Source organism: Kogia breviceps, chromosome 2, assembly GCF_026419965.1.
Source record: "Kogia breviceps isolate mKogBre1 chromosome 2, mKogBre1 haplotype 1, whole genome shotgun sequence".
Taxonomy (NCBI): domain Eukaryota; kingdom Metazoa; phylum Chordata; class Mammalia; order Artiodactyla; family Physeteridae; genus Kogia; species Kogia breviceps.
Window position 1 is genome coordinate 11,610,157 of NC_081311.1, and position 24,425 is coordinate 11,634,581.

The 24,425-nt window shown below is 41.0% G+C and overlaps 1 protein-coding gene and 1 long non-coding RNA gene across 8 annotated transcripts in view; one reads left to right on the forward strand and one right to left on the reverse strand.

Moving 5' to 3' along the window:
- LOC136793500 (uncharacterized) lies at window positions 1–12,747 on the reverse strand. Its single transcript, XR_010838816.1, has 3 exons — window positions 12,563–12,747; window positions 11,474–12,163; window positions 1–538 (listed from the first exon to the last, which is right to left on the reverse strand). It is a non-coding gene; the product is annotated as an uncharacterized lncRNA (long non-coding RNA).
- Window positions 11,782–24,425, forward strand: part of TIAL1 (TIA1 cytotoxic granule associated RNA binding protein like 1) — a 23,351-nt gene continuing 10,707 nt past the window's right edge. The window contains exons 1-4 of one of the 7 annotated variants that reach the window (XM_067024550.1): window positions 11,808–12,343; window positions 14,426–14,493; window positions 14,997–15,058; window positions 19,551–19,647. In XM_067024550.1, the coding sequence (XP_066880651.1) occupies window positions 19,636–19,647 (12 nt within the window). In that variant the 5' untranslated portion in view covers window positions 11,808–12,343; window positions 14,426–14,493; window positions 14,997–15,058; window positions 19,551–19,635. Of the gene's footprint in view, window positions 12,344–14,425; window positions 14,494–14,996; window positions 15,059–19,550; window positions 19,648–24,425 lie in introns of all 7 variants that reach the window. The other 6 variants (XM_067024549.1, XM_067024551.1, XM_059052474.2 and 3 more) reach the window with 6 other exon arrangements.

Consider the following 24,425-nt stretch of genomic DNA (forward strand, 5'->3'; position numbering starts at 1 on the left):
TTGTTAAACATGTGTTGGAAGACTGAAAAAACCAAACAGGTATTTTGAAGCTACAGATAATAACCACAAGCAGCAGCTACCATTCCTTTGGTGGACAGAAGAGGTTGGGGTTATTAGAACTGCTTCAGCCATCTACTGCTGCTCAACAAATTACCCCAAAGCTTAGAGGCTTCACATTGTCTGGGTTGGCTGGACAGTTCTCCTGCAGGTCTCACCTGGGCTCATTCATGCTGCAGTCTTCTGCTGGAAAGTAGGTTGGGACATCCTGGTGGTTGGCCTCTCTCTCTGTCTCTGTCTTTCATCCTCAAGGAAACTAAACGGGGCTGCCTCATGTGATGGTGGCAGCAACAGTCCAAGAAAATGAGTCCCAAAGCATAAGTTCTGATCCAGGCTCTGCTTCATGTTAGCTGATATCCCACTGGCCACAGCAGATCACCTGGCCTAGCCCGAGTTATGCTGGCGGGGACTCCACGAGGGCACTGACTTCAAGAGGCATCATCCATCAAGGGTCATTGGTGTAACAGTTGATCACAAGAACCTACAAGTTTAGAGGAGGGGGCTCCAGCTACTGCTGCTACCTCAGGACCTTGGAGGAGGGGTCTCACGGAGCCGGGGCACAGACAGCTGAAAAGTGGGCACCACCCAGCAATGCCGGGAATGTGGACAGAAGTTGGAAATTGGAACCATCTGCTGTTCCTGGCAAGCAAATAAGAAGGAACAAGTCCCTTCTGCCTTCCAAACTCCCCCTAGTGGCCCTTTTTTGGCCAGTTGACAAAGGAGAAATGTACCTTGCAGACTCCCAGTCCTGGCATGAATCACAGAGCACAGGGTAGACGGGTGAGAGCTGAAACGAAATCTCCCTTGCCTTGCAGGCGTGGTGAAGACTGGTATTGTTTGCACAGCCCAGATGAAATGTTCAATAAGGGATAACTATTTTTATGTTATTAACTTTTTTCATCTTTCTTAAGCACAATTGCACTGAACTCTCACTATACTAGGTACCATGCAATGAGATAAAATTTGGCGATAACTGAGGCTTTATTCTATCCCAATCTCTTACTGCTCTCTGGCCCTCGTCCATAAAGGCAGTGACATTTATCATCTCAGGAGCGAGTGTGTCAGTACTAGGCCTGTCACAGAAGTTCACAGAGCTTCTGAGTGGATTTTTCAAACATTTAACCAAGACAATGGTCTTGCAAGCTATACTTTTCAATTGCAAGAGCTAGGCTTACTGAGAGAGAAAAGGTTTCAGAGACCAAGAGCCTGGAGGGTTCAGAATACAGAGCTCATACCAAAAGCACAGAGAGGAAAGGAAGCCGTGAGGTCCCTGGAACAGTTTTTTGGTTCTTTTCCTGCCCTAAAGGAGATGATAGTGACAAACCAGCAGGACAGAAAGAATCGGAGGGGCTTAGCTGCATCTGTTACGTCGGGCCTGCAGGAGGGGCCCTATACTCTGGCCTCTCCAGGAGTTAGAAGGGTATACACAAATTGCTGTGGGAGTGCCAAGAAATGAAAGATTTACGTATTCTGTCTCAAAAAGCTGGGAACAGCCTCATCTCTGCAGGACACAGACAACACACTCAAACTGGGAAACTGAAAGGAAATGAATCAGGGATCTATTTTCAAAAGTGTGGGCAGGGTTTAGTAAGAGTAACAAGGAGTTGGTACAGTACCCTGGTACTAATAACAGCTGGGAGCTATCAACTACCACTTTAGGCTTAACAGAGCAAGAAGGACCAGTTACTAGAACCTGGTGAACTGTATGTTGAGGGCCGATGGCCGAGGCAGGGGTGTGTCACAGCCAGCCCATTGTAGCGTAGGGACACAGTGGGCAGGAAGTTGAGGGAATAAATACTGTCTCCTCTTTCCTCCTACGTGCTAATATGAGGGTTGCCAGATTACATGGGAAATACCTAGGCTAAAGTATTGTTGTTTAACTGAAATTCAAATTTAACTGGGTGTCCTGTATTTTATCTGGCAAATCTAGCCAGTACTCCCCATTGGCTGAACCCAGGCAGAAGCCAGAGCCCAGGACAAGCTACTGATGCAGCCATAAGAGTCCCTTTGGGTTTTATTTGTAGGCAATAGGGATAATGGTAAAATTTCAGGAAAAGGTAATTATTATTACTAAATAATACTTTATTTAATATTCATAGCAACACTACTCATGATAGCATAAAGTGCACATTAATGAAAGAATGAATACACTGCAATGGTCACACAATGGAAGGTAACACAGCAGAGAAAATAAACTAAAGCCACATGCAACAACATGGATTTTTTGTTTTTAACAGTCTCAGTTTATTGGTGTTTGGGTTTTTTAATATAAATTTCTTAAATAACACTATTTTAATTTAAAAAGTATAATTTATGTAGGGTATATATCTCAATTAAATTTAATGTACATGACATATTATTTTTAAAAATATTTTTATTAACTGCCTTGTGTGGCTCTTTAGTTTTTTGTTTGTTTGTTTGTTTGTTTGGCTACACCACATGCAGGATCTTAGCTCCCCGACCAAGGATTGAACCTGGGCCCCCCTGCAGTGGAAGCCCAGAGTCTTAACCTGTGGATCACCAGGGAAGTCCCAACATTATTATTATTATTATTTTTTTTTTGCGGTACGCGAGCCTCTCGAAGCACAGGTCGCGGACGCGCAGGCTCAGCGGCCATGGCTCACGGGCCCAGCCGCTCCGCGGCATGCGGGATCTTCCCGGACCGGGGCACGAACCAGCATCCCCCGCATCAGCAGGTGGACTCTCAACCACTGCGCCACCAGGGAAGCCCCCCGACATTATTTGTAAGATAATTACTATACTGCAAATTTAGTCTCAATTTCTATGTATCATTAATATATTTAAGTAGGCAGTTTTGTGTTACCATAGTTTCTTCTCAGTAGAATAATTTTCTTTACATGATTGTCTCCTATTCATTTCTTAGAATATTTTTATGAAGGTATAATTTATATGCAGTCAAGTAACTATCATAAAATCAAGCTATAAAACAGTTCCATCACAGCCCCAAATCTCCCCAAACCCTTCTGGTCACCTCCTCTTCCAGCCCTCGACCTCTGGCAACCACTGATCTGTTTTCCATCCCTACAGTTTTGCCTTTTTCAGAATTTCATATAAATGGAGTCACATAGTACATAGACTTTGGAACCTGACTTCTTTCATTTAGCAGTATGCATTTGAGGTTCATTGCTGTTGTTGCATGCTTGCTGTTTCATTCCTTTTCATTGATAAGTGTGATTCCACTGTACGAATGGTATACCAGTTTATCTATTCACAAGTTTAAGGACATGTAGGCTATGTACCAGTCAGGGTTCTCCAGAGAAACAGATCCAGTAGGATATACATATATGTATACATGTACATATATGTATACATATACCTATACATATATACACATGCATATTTACCTCTATACCTATCTACATCATCCATATCAATATCTGTATCTATGTCTATCTATCTATCTACTGAGATAAAAAATTTATTTTGAGGCCCATGTGATTGTGAGGCTAGTAAGTCCAAAATCTGAAGGGTAGGCCAGCAGGCTGCACACTCAGGCAGGACTTCTATGTTACGTTTTCAAGGCAGAATTTCTTCTTCTCCGGGAAACCTCAGTGATTGCTCTTAAGACCTCAAATGATTTGACAAGACCCACCCACATTAATGAAGGTAATCTCCAGCACTTAGTCAACTGATTGTAAATGTTACTCACATCTGCAAAACACCCCCACAGCAACATCTGGACTAATGTCTGACCTAACAACTGGGCACTACAGTCTAGCCAAGTTGGCATGTAAAATTAATTATCACAAGATACTTCCAGTTTTCGGTGAACACGAATAAAGCTGCTATAAACATTCCTGGTGTGGGTTTTGTGTGAGTATAAGTTTTCATTTCACTCGAGTAAATAACTTAGAGTGGACAGCTGGATCATACAGTAATTTTTATGTTTAATTTTATAGATAACTGCCAAACTGTTTTTCAAAGTGGTTAAGGGGGTGAGAACTTAAGGTAGAGTCTCTCAACTGATGAGTGTCCACATTAGGGTCCTGATCGAACAGACTTGAGATCAGGGAGTTAAAGCACTTCAGGAAGGAGCACGTTAAGGCCTCTGGAGGACGTAATGGATCCCAGTCCCCAACTGTAACTGACCACAGATTTTAGAATCCTTTACCTTTCATCAGATCAGAAGTTTGTGATTTTTTTGAAATTGTTTCCAAATGACTTTACATGCAGTAGAGGATGAGATTGCTACGGGCTAGGTTTTTAGTGTGTCTGTGTTCCTCATTTGTCTGATTTCAAATTTAGATCAGCCTTTCACTATCACTATATATGTTTTAGTCGCTTGATTTTACCAAAAGTAGGGCCTTTCATCATCTACAGGGCTCTCTCAGGTCTGAAGCTTAGTACTGGGGAGGGGAGGGTTAGTTTTTCCACTGGTGCAACCATATTGATGCTTTCTTTTCTTTTCAGATTAATTCTAATTTTTGTCAGATCTATATACATCGTTTAAATAATCAGAATCTCTAAGCCTTGTTAGGAAAACCAGAAATTCTCTCCTGGAACCTCTCTCATATCCTATTCCCCAAATCATCCATTTTCAACTCAACTGCATTTTTAGTGTTTACATCCCTATCTTTCAATAGCTTGACTATATTGCCATTTCCCGGTTCCTCAATTTTAGGTGTTATCTATTGACTTCCCACTACAAAAGGTATGGATTTACCTCTCTTTCTCCCCTCATCTACCACACAAATGCATGTTTTCTATCCTCTCATCCTCCAATATGTACCATATCATAATTTTGGTTAAATCAATATTCAGTGTCTTTATTATCACGACCATGTAAATGCTATGCACAGCTGAGCCAAATAATACAATATAATTATCAATACTTCTCCTTTCCTATATACTTTTCTTTTTAAGGAGTTGGTAAATGTCTCATTTGCTGTTCACTCGGTTTTCCATGTACTTATTAACTTATCCTCCAATTTTCCCCCAGTTGTTTGCTCTCCTTTCAATAAGATCAAGCAAATTAGGTATTCATTACATTTTATCTTCTTGAAGAAATCTCTCTCAGCCTCTTTTTAAAAGATGTGGTAAAATATACGTAACAAAACTTACCATCTGAACCATTTTTAAGTGTACCGTTCAGTGGCATTAGGTGCATTCATATTGTGCGACCATCAGCACCATCTATCACCGGAGCTTTTTCATCATCCCAAACGGAAACTCTGCCCATCAAATACTAGCTCCCCATCCCTCCCTCCCCCAGCCCCCAGCTACCACCCTTCTACTTCCTGTCTCTCTGAATCTGACTATGCTAGGTACCTCATATAAGTGGAACCATACAATATTTGTCCTTTGTGACTGGCTTATTCCACTTAGCAGAACGTCTTCAAGGTTCATCCATGTTGTAGCATGTGTCAGAATTTCCTTCCTTTTTAAAGCTGAATAATATTCCACTGCATGTATATACCACATTTTGTTTATCCATCCATCCATGGACGCTTGGGTTGCCTCCACCTTTTGCTATTGTGAATAATGCTGCTATCCACATGGGTGTATTGTTTCTCTTTGAGATCCTGCTTTCAATTCCTTGTGGTATACATTCAAAAGTGGAATTGCTGGATCATATGGCCATTTCTATTGTTAACTGTGAGGAACTGCCATACTGTTTTCCACAGTGGCTGCACCATTTTACATGCCCATCGACAGTGCTCAAGGGCTCCAATTTCTCCACATCCTCACCAACACTTGTTATTTTTTGGTTTTGTTTTTTGGAGTTTTCTGTAGTAGCCATCCTAATGGGTTTGGGGTAGTAACCTTTCCTTTTGATTGTTCCTTATCAATTTTTAAGGTATAGTTCCTCTTCCTCTGATTTCTCCTTATGTGTTAGTGTCCTCTCATATTCTCAGCCCTTCCATACCCTCCCCAGGTGACACTTTCTCTCACCTAAGACTCCAATTATACCTACAGATTAATGACTCCCATAGCCAGTCTTGGTCCCTACATGAGCTCCAGACTACCATATCCATTTGAACGTTGGGCAGCTTTAAGTACACACGCAATCAGCAAGTGCAAAACCAAACTAACTTTCCCTAAAACCTGTTCTTCTTCCTGTATTTCCTGACTCAGTGAAAGACCCCACAACCTGGGCAGATGGCCAAGCCATTAACAAGGGACTTAACTTGGTTCTTCCTTTCTCCCACCTTACTGCCTCCCTGTTATCTTGTATCCATAACTTTGTCTTCTTCATTGCTACTGCCTAAATCCACTCAATTTGTAACTCCTGTTCTCTTACCTGGACTATTGAAATTATGTCCCAGAAGCTCTCTCAACCTGAAATCTTTCATCTGTATGATAATCTACACAACTGCTTGAGTTATCCTGCTATAGTACAGGTCTGATATAACTCTTCTGCTTAAAATCTCCAAATATACATGGAAGGGTAAAGGACCAAGAGTAGCCAGGACACTTCTAGAGAAAAGCAGGAAGGAGGAGACTAAGCCTACCACGATTTGAGCTTATTATGAAGATAATAGTTTTGTATTGGCACAGGCATAGAATAGAGAGCCCAGAAAAAAACCTCTGCATATCTGAAACTCTGGCATAGGACTCTGGTGACCGTGAAGGTACCCTACTAAGACCTCCCTCCAAGAGAACCTGGGGCAAGGAGCATAGTTAGTGGACAGCCTCCAGGGCTTGCCCAGGTTAGAAGACAGCAACTTTATATCCACTGTAGCATTCACATAAAGACCATGCTCTCTCCCAAGGCTGCTTTCAGCCAGTGACTGAGACAGCGGGGGTACAGGAGATGGGCCATTTCTGTCTGACATGGGTCTCCTCTAAGAGGCAAACTTTTCTCTGAGGGTCCCCAATGGCCTAGCCAAGCCTTTCTTACAGCTGCAACAAGTTGAAGGCAATTCCTAGGCAATCCTCCTTCCTCCCTTCTCTTTTCCTAAGTGTCCAACCTGTATTGTGGGACTCTTGCCTATTCCCATTCTCTCCTTTCATCCTTCACAAGTTTCCCCTCAATGCATCTCTTGAACATCTAATTCCATCTTGTTACCTTCTTAGAGGACCCAAATTACAGGATGACATAAGGAGCATGTCAGATCCATTGGGAAAGGTTGCGTGGAGCTGTTCAATGAATGGAATTTTAAAATGATGATTATCCACATGGAAAAATATGAAATTGGATCCCTACCCTGCATTTGTATAAAACTTAACTCCAGATAGATTAATGACTTAAATTTCAAATACTAAGTTTAAAAACTTTTAGTAGATTCTATGGATGAGTATCTTTCAGAGTCTATAATTTAGACCTCGAGGTAGGGAAATATTTCTTAAACAAGACACACACATACACACACACACACACCCCAAATAAATCTGACCACTTTAAAATTAAGCATCTTTGGGAATTCCCTGATGGTCTGGTGGTTAGGACTTTGCACTTTCACTGCCAAGGGCACGGGTTCACCCGTGGTCGGGGAACTAAGATCCTGCAAGCCACACGGTGTGGCCAAAAAATTAATTAATTAATTAAGCACTTTTGTTCATTAAAGACATTTAAAGAGAGAGAGGTTGTAAACTGGGAGAAGATACTATCAATATACATAACTGCGAAAGGATTAGCATCAAGAATTCCTTAAGCGACTTCCCTGGTGGTGCAGTGGTTAAGGATCCCACATGCCGCGGAGCAGCTGGGCCCGTGAGCCATGGCCGCTGAGCCTGCGCGTCCGGAGCCTGTGCTCCGCAACAAGAGAGGCCACAACAGTGAGAGGCCCATACCAGAAAAAAAAAAAAAAAAAAGAATCCGCCTGCCAATTCAGGGGACACGGGTTCGAGTCCTGGTGTGGAAAGATCCCACATGCTGCGGAGCAACTAAGCCCGAGCACCACAACTACTGGGCCTGCGCTCTAGAGCCCACGAGCCACAACCACTGAAGCCCACGTGCCTAGACCCCGTGCTCCGCAACAAGAGAAGCCACCGCAACGAGAAGCCCACACACCACGACGAAGAGTAGCTCCCTCTTGCCGCAACCAGAGAAAGCCCTCGCGCAGCAACGAAGACCCAACACAGCCAAAAATAAATAAATAAATAAACAAACAAATTTATTTATTTTTTTAAAAAAGAATTCCTTAAAATCAGTGAAAAAAAAGCACATTTAACCCAATAGAAAAATAGGCAAAATATATGAATAGGCATTTTTCAGAAGAGGAAACACATATGGCTATTAAATATGAAGAGACGCTCGATCTTATTGATTAGGTAAATGCAAATTAAGACCACACTGAGCTACCACTTCGACAGATAAAAATGTAAAAAGTCTGACAAACACAAGTGCTGAAGAGGTTGTGGATCCACTCATAAGCCCTCCTACATAATGCTAATGGGAGTACAAATCCATGTATCCACTTTGGAAAAAATGTTTGACATTTTTGACATTATCTTCTAAAACTGAATACTCACATACCCTGTGACTCAACAATTCTACTTTTAGGTATAGACTCGAATAAACAAAAGAAAGCTCTTGTACATCTATAACAGGAGAGTACAAGAATAGTCATAGCAGCACTGCGCACAACAGTAAAGACCTGGAAGCAACCAAGACGTCCATTAACGAAAAATCAGACAAAATGTGCTATATTCACACACTGGAATATCATACAATAGTGAAAATGAATGAACTAAATACATGAAATATGGCTGACTCTTCCCATGTTACAGTGGGGGAAAAAAGTCCATAAGGATACAAAGGCATTGTTTTTTTCCCTTTGTAATGGAGTTTATTTTTAGAGCAGTTTGAAGTTTACAGAAAAATTGTGAAGAAAGTACAAAGTTCCAATACATCCTCTCTCTACCAGCCAACAGTTTCCCCTATTATTACTATGTTGCATTTATGGGTACGTTTGTTGCAAATGATGGACCAACGTTGACAGATTATTATTAACCAAAGTCCATAGTTTACATTAGGATTCACTCTTTGTGCCGTACATTCTATGGGATCCACCGTAAAAACGCCCTGGGCTCCACCTATTCACCGCCATCTCCCGCAACCATTCCTCTTTTTACCATCTGCATATGTTTTGCCTTTCCCAGCATGTCACACAGTTGGAATCATACAGTATGTAGTCTTTTCTGACTGGTTTTTCCTCCATGTCTTTCTGTGGCTTGACAGCTCATTTCTTTCTGTCACCGAATAACACTCCATTGTCTGGATGTACTACAGTTGTCCCATTCACTTATTGAAAGACATCTTGGTTGCTTCCAAGTTTTGACAATTGCAAATAAACCTGCTGTAAACATTCACGTGCGGGTTTTTGTGCGGACATAAGGTTTCAACTCATTGAGGTATCTAGGAGCTATGTTTAGCTTTGTAAGAAATTGCCAAAATGTCTTCCAAAGTGGTTGTATCACTTTGCACACCCACCAGCATTGAATGAGAGTACCTGTTGCTCTACATCCTCACCAGCATTTGGTGGTGTCAGTGTTTGGCATTCTAGCCATTCTAATAGGCATATTCTTTTTTTATAACATCTTTAAAAACAATTCAAAAGTACATGTGTATACACACACACTTTTTGGAAATATATATATGTAAGTATATACATATATATATAATAATAAAATTTTGTAAAAAGTCAAACAAGAAATGGTAAATTCAGGATTCAGGATGATGGTTAACCCAGGTGAGGGGAGGCAGGAGGATGAGTCAGTGTGTGTGGGAGGCAAACCGAAGAGTTAGATGCAAGTTGCTGCCCTAATAACTTTTTTGTAGGGTGGAGGGCTCACAGTTATTACTACATTTTTAAAAGTAGGCTGAATAATGACCCACCACAGATGTCTATGTCCTAATCCTCAGAACCAGTGAATTTATTATGTTATGGTAAAAGGGATTTTGCGAATGTGTTTAAGGGTCTTAAAGTGGAGAGATTATCCTGGCCCAATGAAATCACAATGGGTCCTTGTAAGTCAAAGAGGGAGGAAGAATGATCAGTCAGAAAGAGAGGTGAGGAGAGAGGCAGTCAGAGGTCAGAGAGGATGCTATGCTGCTGTTTTTGAAGATAAAGGGTCCAAAAGCAAAGGAATGCAGGCAACTTCTAGAAGCTGGAAAAGGCAAGAAAACCATTCACCCCTAGACTTCAGAAGAAACCAGCCCGGCCAACACCTTGGTTTTTTTAGTCCAGTGAAACTGATTTCGGACTTCTGACCTCCAGAACACTAAGATAATGCACTCCTGTTGTTTTAAGCCACAAAGTTTGTTACAGCAACAATAGGAAATTAATAGTGGGCCAGGCATGGATCAATGATGAATTGGATTATGATAAATACAGTTCTATACCCAGGTCCGGTTAAAAAAATAAAACCCTTGAATAGCTCCTCATTGACTGGAAGACAAAGCCCAAACTCCTCAGTCTGGTATCAATCCATAACAACAGGGTTCTATAAAGCCCCTGCCCACTTCTTTAACTTAGCTCTCAATATCCCTACTCCACGTCTTCCCCCACACCTCCCTCCCCCAAACCCATACATTTTAGCCATGGGTCCTGGCCTCTGTGCCCTTTTGCTGTTCCTATTGATTCATGAGGCTCAACTCTCTCCTCGCGGTCTCTATGAAGCCTCCCAGAGCGAAATCCCCCCTCCTCCCCATATTGACTTTACAACGCTTTTGTCGCACGGTTCACTCCCCTTACAGGATTAGGATCCACCGGTAGTCTTTGTAAAACCAACTCTCAAGGCACTGTTTAACTGGGACCCTCAAGCTCCGGCAACAGATTGAAAAATCCTTCTTCCCCATTACCCTTCACTAGGCTACAACAGCGGGTACGAACTCAATCACGTTCTCCTAAAGATGCTTAGAGAGGGAGGTGGGGTGGGGATGGAAGCATACCGTGAAATGTTGCGGGCGACAAAGCAAATTCTACAGTGTTATATAGCCAGTTTGAACATGGTTTCCCACATATTCAAACAAGATTTCGTTCCCCGTCCATATGATGGATGTCTGTAAACATAACCTTAAGTCTGTGCACGTCTCTGCCCAAATACTTCCTCTCTAAGAACTAAATAAGGGGGTAGGAGGGCATTAACACCCCCTGTTCACTGACTCGAAGAGTCATTTGAATTGAGGGCTGCCCTTCTTACCCCCTTATCCTATGAGTTAACGGATGGGGAAACCTTCGAAACTTGTAAAGCAATCTACCAGTCGTCTACCCAGGCTAGAATACCTATTTGCGGGAAAACGTGCCCACAGGACGCTGCCGGCCGTTGGGAAAGCGGGAGGAGCCCCAGCGAGCGAAGCCTGCAGCTCAGCGCGGGCCTGAGATCCCCCCCAGCCCCTCCGCCCTTCGCGCGGGGCGGCGGTTGATGACCGCGGGCCGGCCGTCCTGATTAATACAGGAGGGCCGCAAGGGCCTGAGGGCTCGGACACCACGCGGAACCAAGGCACTACCTTAGCTGCAGTTGAAGAAACCGCTCTCGGGCTGGACGGAGGCGGCGCAGCAGCTCGGGCTGAGCCAACAGAAGAGCCTTAAAATGCCTAGAGCAGCCCTAGGACAGCCCCCAGCGCGAAGCAGTCTGGGACTTGTAGTCTACCTCCCGGACAGCAGTTTTTTCACCTCGTTTCCCCGCCTTTTAACGTCGCTTTTATTCTTCCCCTCCCCTCACAGCACGCCGGCTTCCTGGTCGCCACACGTCTCACGTACGACTACACTCCCCAGAAGTCTCTTCGCGTCCCAGAGCGCTGCGGGCGCCGGCCGCCTTCTTTGGACTGCAGTTCCCAGAAGCCCTTTGGGGAAGGGCTTCCCTCTCTCATTTCCAGGACCACAATTCCCAGAGATTTCAGCTTCCTGGCGGTTCTCTTTTTACTCTATCTCTTCTTGAGCTGGCCGGGCTTCGCCGAGCAGCCGGCGCACAGTCACGACGTGACCCGTCGTGACCCGGCAAAGGGTTTTCTCAGCGGCCCGTTTTCCTCCTCACTCAGTTGTCCCCTTTGCAGGCTGTCGCGGCTGGCCTGAGCGGTGACCTGGCGGGCCGCGCCTGCGCTCTGCCCCGTTTCCTGCCTGGCTGGTGGCGGCGGCCATTTTGTTCATCCTCCTCCTCCTCTTGCTCCTCCTGGTTGGAGCGCAGTGTCCGGAGCGGGCTGGGGGGAGAGAGCCCGAGAGCGGGGTTCGGTGCCTTTTCCTCTGTCCCCAGCCGGTGCCCGTAGCCCCCCTCCCCTTCCTCCCCACCCCCTCCCCTCCCCGGCCCTGCCCTCCCCCTTGTCCCGGGATCGCTCCGTCGCACCCACCATGATGGAAGACGACGGGCAGCCCCGGACTCTGTGAGTACCCGAGACGAGGGGTGCCAGGCGCCGAGAGGCCCGGGCACCGCGGGACGCTGTGGGAGGGAGCCGGAGAGCGGGGCCGAAGGCGGGACTCTCGGCGGCTCCCTGGCCGCTCGCGGACGCGAAGTGCATTCCTCATCTGTCCCTTTTTCCTTAGAAAGGAAGCCCTCCCTTCCCCCAAACAGTCACTTCCTGGGGTCCGGGGCTTATTTCGACCTTTTCCTCTCGCGCCCTTCTTTGCATCCTCCTCCTAAGCCGGGTTTCTGCACGGCAGAACCTGTCAGGCCCGGGAGAGCTCCTGCTCTCCCTCTGCTCTGGGGGCCCTGGGCTGGGCCGGGAGCTGCCGGTCCCCCACGGGGGCTGGGCCTGGTGGGGGTGGGACTGGGGGTGGGACCGCAGCCACATCCCCTGCGGGCCGCGAGGAATTAGCACTCACGCCCTCCAAGTCCCCAGTCGCTCCCGGCTCTTATCCCAAGTTGAGCTCTCCGAGGAAGCCGGACATTAGAACACCACTCAAGCCCCTACTGTCTTTCTGCCCCACGTGCCCCCGCCCACGCTGTCAGAAACACTTCGCCCAGCGCCCGCTACTTTTAAAGTGCAAAAGGGATCCCTCTTGCCGCCGGAGCATCTTTCCCTTCCCGGATGAAGAAGTTTACTTTGAGCGCTACCTGCGCTAAACTGACAACCAGTTGTTAAAGTGGTGTTACCTCCTAATCTGTGGGTCGAGACCTTCAGAGTTAGATAAAATGATGTTTTTATCAGCTATTCGATGTGTCTTTTGAGCGCTTTTTCTTCTATCTTGCTGTTGCTCCTTACTCTGAAGCCCAGTGTAATGAATGAATTTCGTCTTTGAATCGCTTATTCGAGTTTCCTTTCCTTCCTAAGGAAGAGTGATGACTCAGCATTTGCATTCCTTTCCAAATAGTGTGGCCCTCCTTTCTTTTTTCCTGCATTTTTTAAGTGTAATTTCTAATTAAATGTTTAAGTTGGGCACCTTGGGTTTTCCTAGCCTCTCGAAGCTCAGCACACCTGCCTCGAGTGCAAGGAGTCAGTCAGGTCGCTGCTTTGTTTTCTCTTGCCTCTGCCTGGTATTGATATGATCATAGTTCACTTGGCTCTGCTATCTGATGGGGAAATTACTTTTTGGGGAACAGATGAAGGTGAATGGGTACTTAGGAAGTTTGACTAGTTTCTCATCTCTAGTCCTACCAAAGAAAGTTTGCTCAGTAAAGAAGGTAGATGTCTGTGTTGAATATTAATACAAGTTTGTTTTTTTGGCGGGGGGGGGGGCTTACACTTTTTTATTCCTACTTCTCTAATGTCTCACTAAAGTATCTGCTCTCCCTTTTGAGAATTTGAGGTCAACTTAAGTACATCAAATGCTTGAATGGGAAGTCTGCTTAGTAGGAAGTTTTGTATCAATATTTATGTTTTGTGCTGTCTTCCATTTCTGCTCTCTTTTCCCAGAAAAGAGAATTGGGACAAACTTGAAATTTGTCCTCTAACATCTGTTGAAGCCAAGACTTGGTATTTAGTTAGCAATGTGTTCTTTGATGGAAGCATCTGGGAAAGCTGGATTTAGGCCTAGCAAGCATGTATTTAACAACGATAAAACTTACATTGTATTTAAAAATCTGAAATGTCATCGCATCATAATAGCTACTAAATAATTGGTAAATCCTCAAGGCATATTTCTCATTAACTGTATCTATCTGTTCCTTATGAAGAATTCCTGTTTTGTCATGCTAAATAAAATGCTATTGCAGTACCTTTAATTCATATAAGCACTTTGCATCTGCCTTCTCCTCATCTCCATCAGATCTTAGACCATAGACTAATAAGCTAAATTCTTTGTCACTTATTTCTTACCTCTGCCTTCTCCAGTCTCCTGTCCTTTCTCAGAAACACAATTAAGTTGTCTATGTTTACAGTTATCTGAAAATGTGACATGTATACATATAAGTAAAGAAACATCTTGAGCTTCGTTGTACCTGTATGTCAGTACATGTTTACTCTTCTGTCTTCCTTTTTCCTTCTCCCACTCTTCTCCATGGGAAGGATTTTTTTCTTTTTTTTTAGACAAGGACTGCTACATCTTCCTAGGTCTTACCCCTGCAGCACTTAGTTCACTGCCTGGAACGTAAGAGGTACTCAAATATTTTACAATGATTACTGTATACTTCCTTTCATTAAATTAATATTAAGTCCGTTTTTTAAAAAAGTCCTGATTGATTTAAAATTATATAAGCAGACATGATGGTCATATGTGGTGCGGTCTGTTGATTTTTATATATTTTTTAAAAAATTGAAATGTAAAATTTTGAGATAAAAGCAAATGTTTCACCCTTGGATTTTTGTCAGATTTTAATTAAAATGCATATTTTTTTAAAGTGTTCATTTTACATATTTCTTCTCAAAGGGTTCTTTTAGATACAAGTAACATGATAAAAAGTTTGAAGGTGACTTTAGAGGTTGATACTTAGTAGGGTTTTTTGTTTATTTATGGAGATCCTTTTATTTTACATCGTGATCTTTGGATTAGGCTTTCAAGTGGCTAGTATGTTTTAAAAGAATGTACTCTTAACAAAGCTGATCTTAAACTGTTTCCTTAATATGCCTGTGTGTTACTAGTGAGGTTTTTTTCCTGCAGACACACACAAGCTAAGACATATGGTTCTATCATCAGAAAACAATATGGTGTTTATAGCCTAGGTAGGTCCTTAAATATTCATTACCTACAGTATTACTAATTTATTTGATGGTATTTAAAGTGATATAGAATTGCTTTGATGTTGAGCCTAAAATTTGTCATATAGTTTCTTTGAAGGTCTGTTTTCTGATGTTCTTTGTTCCCATTTGACATTTTTTTGTATTGGGGGGTAAATGTATTGGGTATCTTGGGATCTAAAAAAACAAATGAGATCATGCTGTATAACACTGGTGTTGGAAATGAACTACCTGACACCTACCTTGTAGGACCCACATTTCAGATTTGTGTCGTGTGTAGCTTTGAGTGCAGTGATTTGATCCATGGTATATCTGAATCTGTTATACAACATTAAATTGTAATGGTGTTCTATTGTAGTTTTATTTTCTTCATCTACTCGATGCTCCAAAATGAGTAGGAATTCTGGATCTGGAATTATACCATGTTAATGCAATGCCATCTTTAAGGCTGTTTTCTTCCCGATAGAGACTCAGTCAAAAGGAGGAAATAAACCATTCATTTAGAGTATAATCTGAACATCTAAGGGCAATAGCAGTAAATACTGTTAAATCCCATTATAAAGTTGATTAGCTGTACCATAGATTTGGTTATATTGTGGCTGTAATTAAGCCTCTCATTCAATTTAACCATATTTTCTGTTTCTTTAAAATGTATGTGTGTGTTGATATTCCTTAAATAGTTGGTCAGTTAGTTCACTTGTACCTCCTGCACCTTTCCTCCACCCTGCCTCCTTCCTGAAGTGAAATATCGACAAATTGATCAGCACATTAGAGGCCCGTTGAAGGATATTGTTGCACAATTTCCTCTTATATAGGAATTTGCAAGAACAAAAGTAAAAATATTACTTAGCCATAGTGTCTTGTGTAAAAGTGCTGCTAATTTCAGCCTTCGGAGGGCTAATCTTTTCGGAGTGAGAGCACATTCAGTATTGAAAAGTGTGATTAGTCTTCTGAAAGGCATGGTGTTCTTAACTTAAAATTCTGCCTGGTTGTGCATAGGAGGTAGTTTGGCAATGTGAACTTTTGCCTACTGTGAAACTGCCAAGTTCTAGCCTCAAATTTGATTTTAACCCTGAATTTAGGGATAAAGACATCATTTTCCATTTTTAAGGCGTTAGTTCCTACAGTTCCTGTTCTTAGAAGACAAAATAGACCTAAGGTTTGCTCTTTTTTTTACCCCCTTGAGTTAAAAATCGTTTTGGAATTTCCTAAGTGTTTACTCTTTGAATTGATCTCAGTACAAGAATTTGAGCCATTTGTCTTTTTCTGTTATTTTGTATGTGTTTTTCAAGTAGAAATTTTGTATTTAAACCCTTGGAACTTTAGAATATATTGACGATTTTATAACCAAAGCAGAAAGAAAGTGAAGTGTAGATGATTTAGAAAGAAAAAGGAAATAGTTCTATATGCTACCAAGAGATGATGTTTTTACCAGGTCAAGAGTTGAATATTTTTGTTAGTATTTATTTTGGGACAGATAATTTTATGATAACATAAAGGTACTTAAGTGGTATAGTATTTTAAAAGCTGTAAAATGTTTATTAAGTGTTATGATGGATGAAGGCAAATGTAGGTGAATGAATTACAGAACTCTGAGTAAAGGAAAAGGCAGTCTCAGGTTTGGGTATAATTTAGGTGAAATTATATGGTGAATTATATCCTTTTTATCCTGGCAAATTAAGATGTTCTACATGTTGTTATGGAAGGCCTTTTTTTTTCTTTTTTTTTTTTTTTTGCGGTACGCGGGCCTCTCACTGTTGTGGCCTCTGCTGTTGGCGGAGCACAGGCTCCGGACGCGCAGGCCCAGCGGCCGTGGCTCACGGGCCCAGCCGCTCCGCGGCACGTGGGATCCTCCCGGACCGGGACACGAATCCGTGTCCCCTGCGTTGGCAGGCGGACTCTCAACCACTGCGCCACCAGGGAAGCCCCTGGAAGGCCATTTTTATATTAGTTTTTGGAGTTTGCTGCTTTACCAACTGAACTTTTAGTGGAGATATTTGAAAAATAGGAAACCTTAAAATTAAACTTTTTTCTAAGTATTTTATGACATTCTAAACTTACATTAACCTTTTGCTCTTTGTTATCAGTGCTTGAAATATAAATTAATATATCTAAATATGCCTCTAGAAATTCTTCAAAATCTGTAACTGATTAGAAATAAGTTGACTTGGAATAAAAGTCCTGTGAAGCAGTTAACAGCTTTAATTGTGACTGTTAGGTATGTAAGGTAATTAATGCCCGTGCAGTTTTTTCCTGGAAAAATCATTAAACAGTAATATTTAAATCATTTACAATTTGTTACATTCAAGTGATAATTTTAACTTTGTTACTAGTTAGCTTTGATATGTGAAAATCAGTTTTATCCACTCCTATTCTCTTAAGAAATGAGCTAACTATTAGCATTTTAGGTTAGTTGAGTGTTAACACTTCAGAGACCAAGGTCACTGTTCATTTTCTTTTCAGATAGGTCTACCTTGTACAAAAAGAAATTCCACGGATACAGGTTCACAGACCCCTATGAGTTAAAAAAAAAATAGGCAATTGTCTGGCTAGCTCAGAAGCCTATAACGTTTCACTACTGCTGGGAAAAGTATGTCACTGCACAGCCTACTGATGGGTCTGCTCTACTTCAAATATAACAAAAAGGTGGCATAGTGGACCTAAACCAGTTTGTCACTGGTTTAGTCTTCCATTTAAGTAACATTGGACTTGTGTTTCATTTTTAGAGCGTGTTAGTTATTAGCACCCATTGCAGTGAAATTCTTAGGTGAAAAGAAAATTGTTATTCATTCTTAATCAAATTTTTTTTTCTTTTTAACACTTAACCTTACCTTTCTCAGTCTTATATTTCCCTTTCAGAGTATCCTATCTTAAACTATGGCAACCGTAGATACAAGGCTTATATTGGTCTCAGTACATTGTTTCCAGATGTTACATATTATAGTTAGGAAAATAAAACTTATGTCCTTTTACTTTCCAGAAGAAAACATGTTAAATTTTATAAATGTTGTTTGGTTTATGAGGATCATAACTGATGTGAGTTTTAGGAACTATATGCTGAGTGCGAGAAAGACTTAAAGTTTATTAAGCTAAATTAAGATAGATCCATGGTAAAGAAGATGTGGTACATATATATAATGGAATATTAGCCATAAAAAGAAATGAAATTGGGTCATTTGTAGAGATGTGGATGGACCTAGAGTCTGTCATACAGAGTGAAGAAAGTCAGAAAGAGAAAAACAAATATTGTATATTAACACATATGTGGAATATAGAAAAGCAGTACAGATGAAGCAATTTGCAGGGCAGGAATAGAAAGGTAGACGTAGAGAATGGGGTGTTTGGACAGGGTGGGGGGGGAGGGTGGGAGGAATTGGGAGATTAGGTTTGACATAAATACACTACCATGTGTAAAACGGATAGCTAGTGGGAACCTGCTGTACAGCACAGGGAGCTCAGCTCCGTGCTCTGTGAAGACCTAGAAGGGTGGGATGGGGGAGGGGGAGGGGATATATGTACACATAGAGCTGATTCACTTCACTGTACAGCAGAAACTAACACGACATTGTAAAGCAACTCTACTCCAATAAAAAAAAGATCCATGATACAAGGTGGTCATCTCCGTGTGGTGGTGTTCTTTTCTTTTAAACTTACGTGTATTTTAAGTTTCTTATACAAAATATATACATTCAATTAGTAATTTTTAAAAAAATCCCAAATCTTTAGGTGTGTTATAGTCAAAAGTATACCTGGATTTGTCTTAAATTTTCTCTGAATTTCTAGAGAAATCTTTATATTTGCTTTGTTATCTACATAAAGATGTATTTTGTTGATTCTGATGCATTTTTGAGTATTAATTTAATTTACCCTGTTCTCCTAAAACAAAACTATGAAGACCTACCATCGATAACAGTCTTATTAGCAAGACAGAAAGAACAAAATCCTTCAGTCTTTGTGTTTTGCTATAACTTTAATTCTTTTCTTTGTTCATGTAATTGCTTTGGTTGGAGGTCTAAGATAAACTCACCTTGTGTCTGATATCCTTCTATGATTAGGTGTTTTAATGAATCAATATTTGTGCTATTAGTGTGTGTGTCATACATTATTTTGAATTGTGTTTCATATCTAAAAATTGTAGTTATCTTGAGACTGATTTAAATTTTTATTATTTTTATTCTAACAAATAAGATGAGAAAATGATATATAGGTACAGAATAATATGCTTCGGGGGGGTAAGCAAGGTCATATTGATTTGTTTTTAATAGAGTCTTTTGAAGTGATATTTTAGTGACCTAAGAACAATTATTGCTTTCCTAAATGAGAGTTAATCTTACACTCAAAGGATCAGGCTTAATTGGAAAAATTTTATTGAAGACAGAGGAAGTTAGAATGAAATAAAAGGTGATGAGTAGATGATAATGCTTTAGAGCCAGAGCTGAAGGGAAATTGCTGATTTTTTTTTTTTCTTTCTGTACAGATACGTAGGTAACCTCTCCAGAGATGTGACAGAAGTTCTTATTCTTCAGTTATTCAGTCAGATTGGACCCTGTAAAAGCTGTAAAATGATAACAGAGGTAAGATCTTCCCAGTTCCCTGTGCTGACAATTAGCATAATGTTTAACATTTTGAGATACATGAGTTGATTAGTATCATTTTAAGTTTCAAGTTACTAGATGGAGAGATTGATATTGTGTTGACTTACTTGATTTGACTGACAAACTAGGTTTAGAATGGAGTTTTATTTGAGAGGACAAAGTTTCTGTGTTGTTATTTTCAAAGGGTCCTTCATGATGTAGTTATCTTCAAGTGATTCTGCTTGTAAAAAGTTGTTAGAGCTTATCTCAGAATGTTGAAAAACTAGGTTATATTTCATATATTTCCAATAAGAATTGGTACGTGTAGAACGTTAGGTTCTTATGAGCACAGTGCCACACAGGCATCTTCAGCAATTGTAGTAGATGCTGATTGAACAACTTTATGTAGGTAGGAATTTAAATTGTTAGGATAATTTGTTTTCCTTTTTTTCAAAATAATCTTACTTTTTATACTTTCCTGGTTAAGACTCTGTAGCAGTGCCCAATGACTCGGGTTTCAGTTTATTTATTAACACTTTTTTTTTTTTTCAACTATTTAGTATGTACCAGATACCACGGTAAGTGCTAGGGATACAATAAAACGGTTCCTAGCGCGCTGGAATTTTCCAGTCTATGAGGGAGACAGAGGAAATAATAGGCACTAATGGTATAGGATAATAAATACTGTGGAAGTTGACGGTTTCAAGTGCTATAGGAGCTTATAGGTCCATACAGTCTTCAGTCAGGGGAGGATTCAGTGTCTAGGCTGAAACCGAAAAGGATAGTAATGGAAACTGGCTAGACAGGAATTTGAGAAAGAAGGGAGTCCAGGTAGAGAGAAGAATGTTGATCAAGCCTGGTAGACAGAGAGCGGGCGTGCTTGTGAGATAGAGGGAAAGATAGAAACCAGAACGTGGTTGGAGTTTCGAAAGGGATTAGTCTTAGGAGATGCCAGGAGATGAGGCAGGAGTGTTCAGCAGGGGCCAGAGCTGTGCTAAGGAGTTTGTGTTATATTCTGAGATGGAGGGGAACTGTTAAAAATATGTAAAGCAAAGTGACCTTTTGATCTTCATTCTTAACTAATAAGGATAATTATCACTCTGTTCTGGTATATTATCTCTTCTTTCCTTCCTGTCTTTGATTATTTATTCATTCTTTCTTTAATTAATCAAAAATTTACTTTGTACTAGGCACTGTTCAAAGCATTGGGGATATAATGCAGAGCTAGACCAGTGAGGTTCACAACAGTTTACATGTTAAAGAGTATTGTAAATAACAAGTAAACAAGATAATTCCGGATAGGAGTAAGATCTTTGAAGAGAATATAAGTTCTGTGATGATGATTGCAGTGTTGGTGCTGTATAGGCTAGGTGGTGAGGGATGACGTCTTGCTGCAGTTGGCATCTATTTTGTGAAAGTAATAACGTAGGTTCTTAAGGAGATGGGAACTGAAGTTACATAATTGAATGTTGAGGCTTTTTGGTTATGATCTGTGATCTAGAAATCTCTAATCAGTGGGCAGTTGACTCAACCAAATTTTAAAAGATCAGATGAGTCTTTTTTCGACTATGGATGTTTGATATGGGACCAACATGATAATGACTACTATCAGAAATCTCCTCTTTGAGCGGAGATAGGAATAACGAGATGGTGCCATCTACATTACGAGCTGGAGGCAGAGGGAACAAGCCCATACAAAGGCCTTGCGTTGGTAATGAGCTTGGTGCATTCGTGGAACCAAAGACCAGGGTGGCTGGAACCTGGTGAATGGTGGGAAATGAGTATAATGGAGTAGGCAGTCAGGGTTTGGAATCACATAGAGCAGTATGAGCCATGACAGAGTGTTTGGATTTTACTCTGGTTGCAGTGGGGGTTTTAAGTAGGGTGATGAAGTATTCTTTTTTATTAATTTATTTGTTTGTTTTTGGCTGCATTGGGTCTTCATTGCTGTGTGCAGGCTTTTTCTAGTTGCGGCGAGCGGGGGCTACTCTTCGTTGCGGTGCGCGGGCTTCTCATTGAGGTGGCTTCTCTTGTTGCAGAGCACAGGCTCTAGGCACGTGGGCTTCAGTAGTTGTGGCTCGCGGGCTCTAGAGCGCAGGATCAGTAGTTGTAGTGCATGGGCTTAGTTGCCGCGTGGCATGTGGAGTCTTCCCGGAGCAGGGCTCAAACCCGTGTCCCCTGCATTGGCAGGCAGATTCTTAACCACTACACCACCAGGGAAGTCCTCCTGATGAAGTATTCTTATTTGCATTTTTAACGTTACTTTATTTGGAAAATGATTATTGAATGGAGAATGGATTGTAGGGGGCAAGAGTGGAAGGAGAGGGAAACCAGCTGTGTTTATTTCACTGGCCTAGGTAGGAGGTGATGTGGGGTGGGGGGAGCTTGTTCTTTAGAGTTGTAGCCATAGAAATAGAGGTAGATAAGTTTGGGATACATTTTGGAGGTAGAATCAGCAGGACTGGATTGGCCGTGGGGCATAAAGGAAGACATCAAGAAAGACTCCTTAGATTCTTGTTTGCAGTTGTGTGTATGGTGATGCTATTTGCTAAAATGGGCATGGCATGACTGAGGGAGGCACAGGATTGATTGGGGGGTAGGGAGTGGTGGGAATCGAGCTCTGTTTTGGCAATGTTAATTTTAAGATATGCAGTGGACATATAAATGGACGTTATATGTAGGCAGTTGGATAAACTGTTTTGCAACTCTGGAGAGACCAGTGTTGATAATACTAGCTTGCAGTGATAATTTGAAGCCATGGGACTGGATAAGATCTAGCTCCTAGATCTAGAGAGAGCGCTGAGAGAGAAGAGAGTAGAGGGGGCCTAGGTTCGAGCCCTGGAGCATCTCAACGCTTAAGTGACATTTATAGTTTGAGTTAAGGAGGAAGAAATACTTTCTGAAAGATCCTCCAGTGAGGAAACAGGAAAACCAAGAGAGTATGGTGGAATCTACAGGAGAATATTTAGAAGAGGAGGAGAGTTGTCAACAGCTTTAAACTCTGCTTGAAAGTCAAGGTGAGGACAGAAAAGGGATCACAGAGATGGCAGGGAGGTCATTGGTGAGCTCAACATGATGTTTCCTTGCCATGGTTGGGTTGGAAACTGACTGGAGTGGGTTTAGAAAAGAATGAAATGTGAGAAAGTGGAGAGTCGCTAGAAACTTTTTGAGAAACATTTGATACATATATTTTTTTAAACCTATGTGCGCAGTCAGCCATATGAAGGGGTGGAGGAGTTTGAAATGAACTTTCATAATTTATCCGTATTCTATAACTCCTACATTTGAACTTGTAAATAGTTGTAAAATTTCATATTTCTTTGTCTTGACATTTATGTCATCCAGCAAAAATTGGTGACAACACCATGCTAAGGACACTGTTGATTTCAGAGTGTCACTTGGTGGTGGTGTAAATGGGAAGCTTTCAAAGGGCATGAAACTCATGAACTCTAGTACAGACTATTAGTTTCCTTTCATAAATTTCATTTTAGTGTATGAGAAATCCCTTTCCTCCCCTTAGTTTTACGGTGTTTTACTTTAGATACTGTTTATTGTAGATTCTAGCTTTCCCCGTATACTATAATAAATGTATATTATCAATTCTAAGGCAAATGTTAAAACATTTTAACATCTCTGACGGTGACAAAAAATGGTGTCTTAAATGAGATGAAGTGCAGTGTGATGTGACTATGTGTGTGTGTGTGTGTACATGTATGTACATACATCGAATGGGATCTGACCTACTACTAGTTAGATAAATTTGAAGTCGGTGTGCATGAGTAGACTAGTTTACTAAAGCCCGTTGTTATCATAGTTCTACCATCGGACTCCTGTATGTTTTGCTGTGGTTAACAGTGTTTTCCTTAGAGGCTATCAGGGCAGAAGAGGTAGGAGTAAAAGGAAAAGTTGACTAGCACAGTTTTAGCTTCTTATTTACTTTTAAATCTTTTCTTCAGCAAGTGTTACTGGTAAACGTTAACTCTTCTACAAAAGGAATTTGAGTGCGTATTTCTGTTTGGAGTCTTTTCCCTATTTCCTTTCTCTGCCTCGTAAGAACAGCATTCACGTGGCTACAACAATAGGATTTTGTATGAGAGCCCGTAGTAGTTTTCTTGTCAGTATTAATGATTACACTTTTTTCCCCTCAAGGAAATGCCTTCTGGTTGCTTCACCACTATTGTTTTAGACGTCTTATTTTGGATTTTTCTTCTAAAACTTTCCTGGAATGAAAAACAGTGGTTGTTGAAAAGAGCTTTATTTTATCTGGTATTTTTAATCCCTTGTAAGTGCAACTGGAATTCCACATTTTAAACATTATTTTTAGATATTTTATATTGAATAGTGATATTTTTAACCTTATGTAAAAAATATATTTGTACAACTGTATAGCTGTTCGATATAGGTTGCAGTCTTATAAAATTCATTTCCATTTTGGTTCATAGGTGTTACAGTTGTTATATCTTAGGTACTTTCTCATCTTATATTGGTGTTTTATATTTGTTGGTGTCATATTAGGTACTCACTTAAAAAAATTTTTTATTGGAGTATTGTTGATTTACAATGTTGTGTTTCAGGTGTACAGGAAAGTGAATCAGTTATACATATACTTATATCCACTCTTTAGGTATTCACTCTCTTATATTGGTGTTTTGTGATATAAAATTTTAGCTTTGTTGTGGAATATTTTGTTCAGACACATTTTCAGAAAATCTTTTCTTAATCACTAGTATATTTTTCTGGTCTTTGGAAGACCAAATTCAAAGTGTATAGAATCTCCA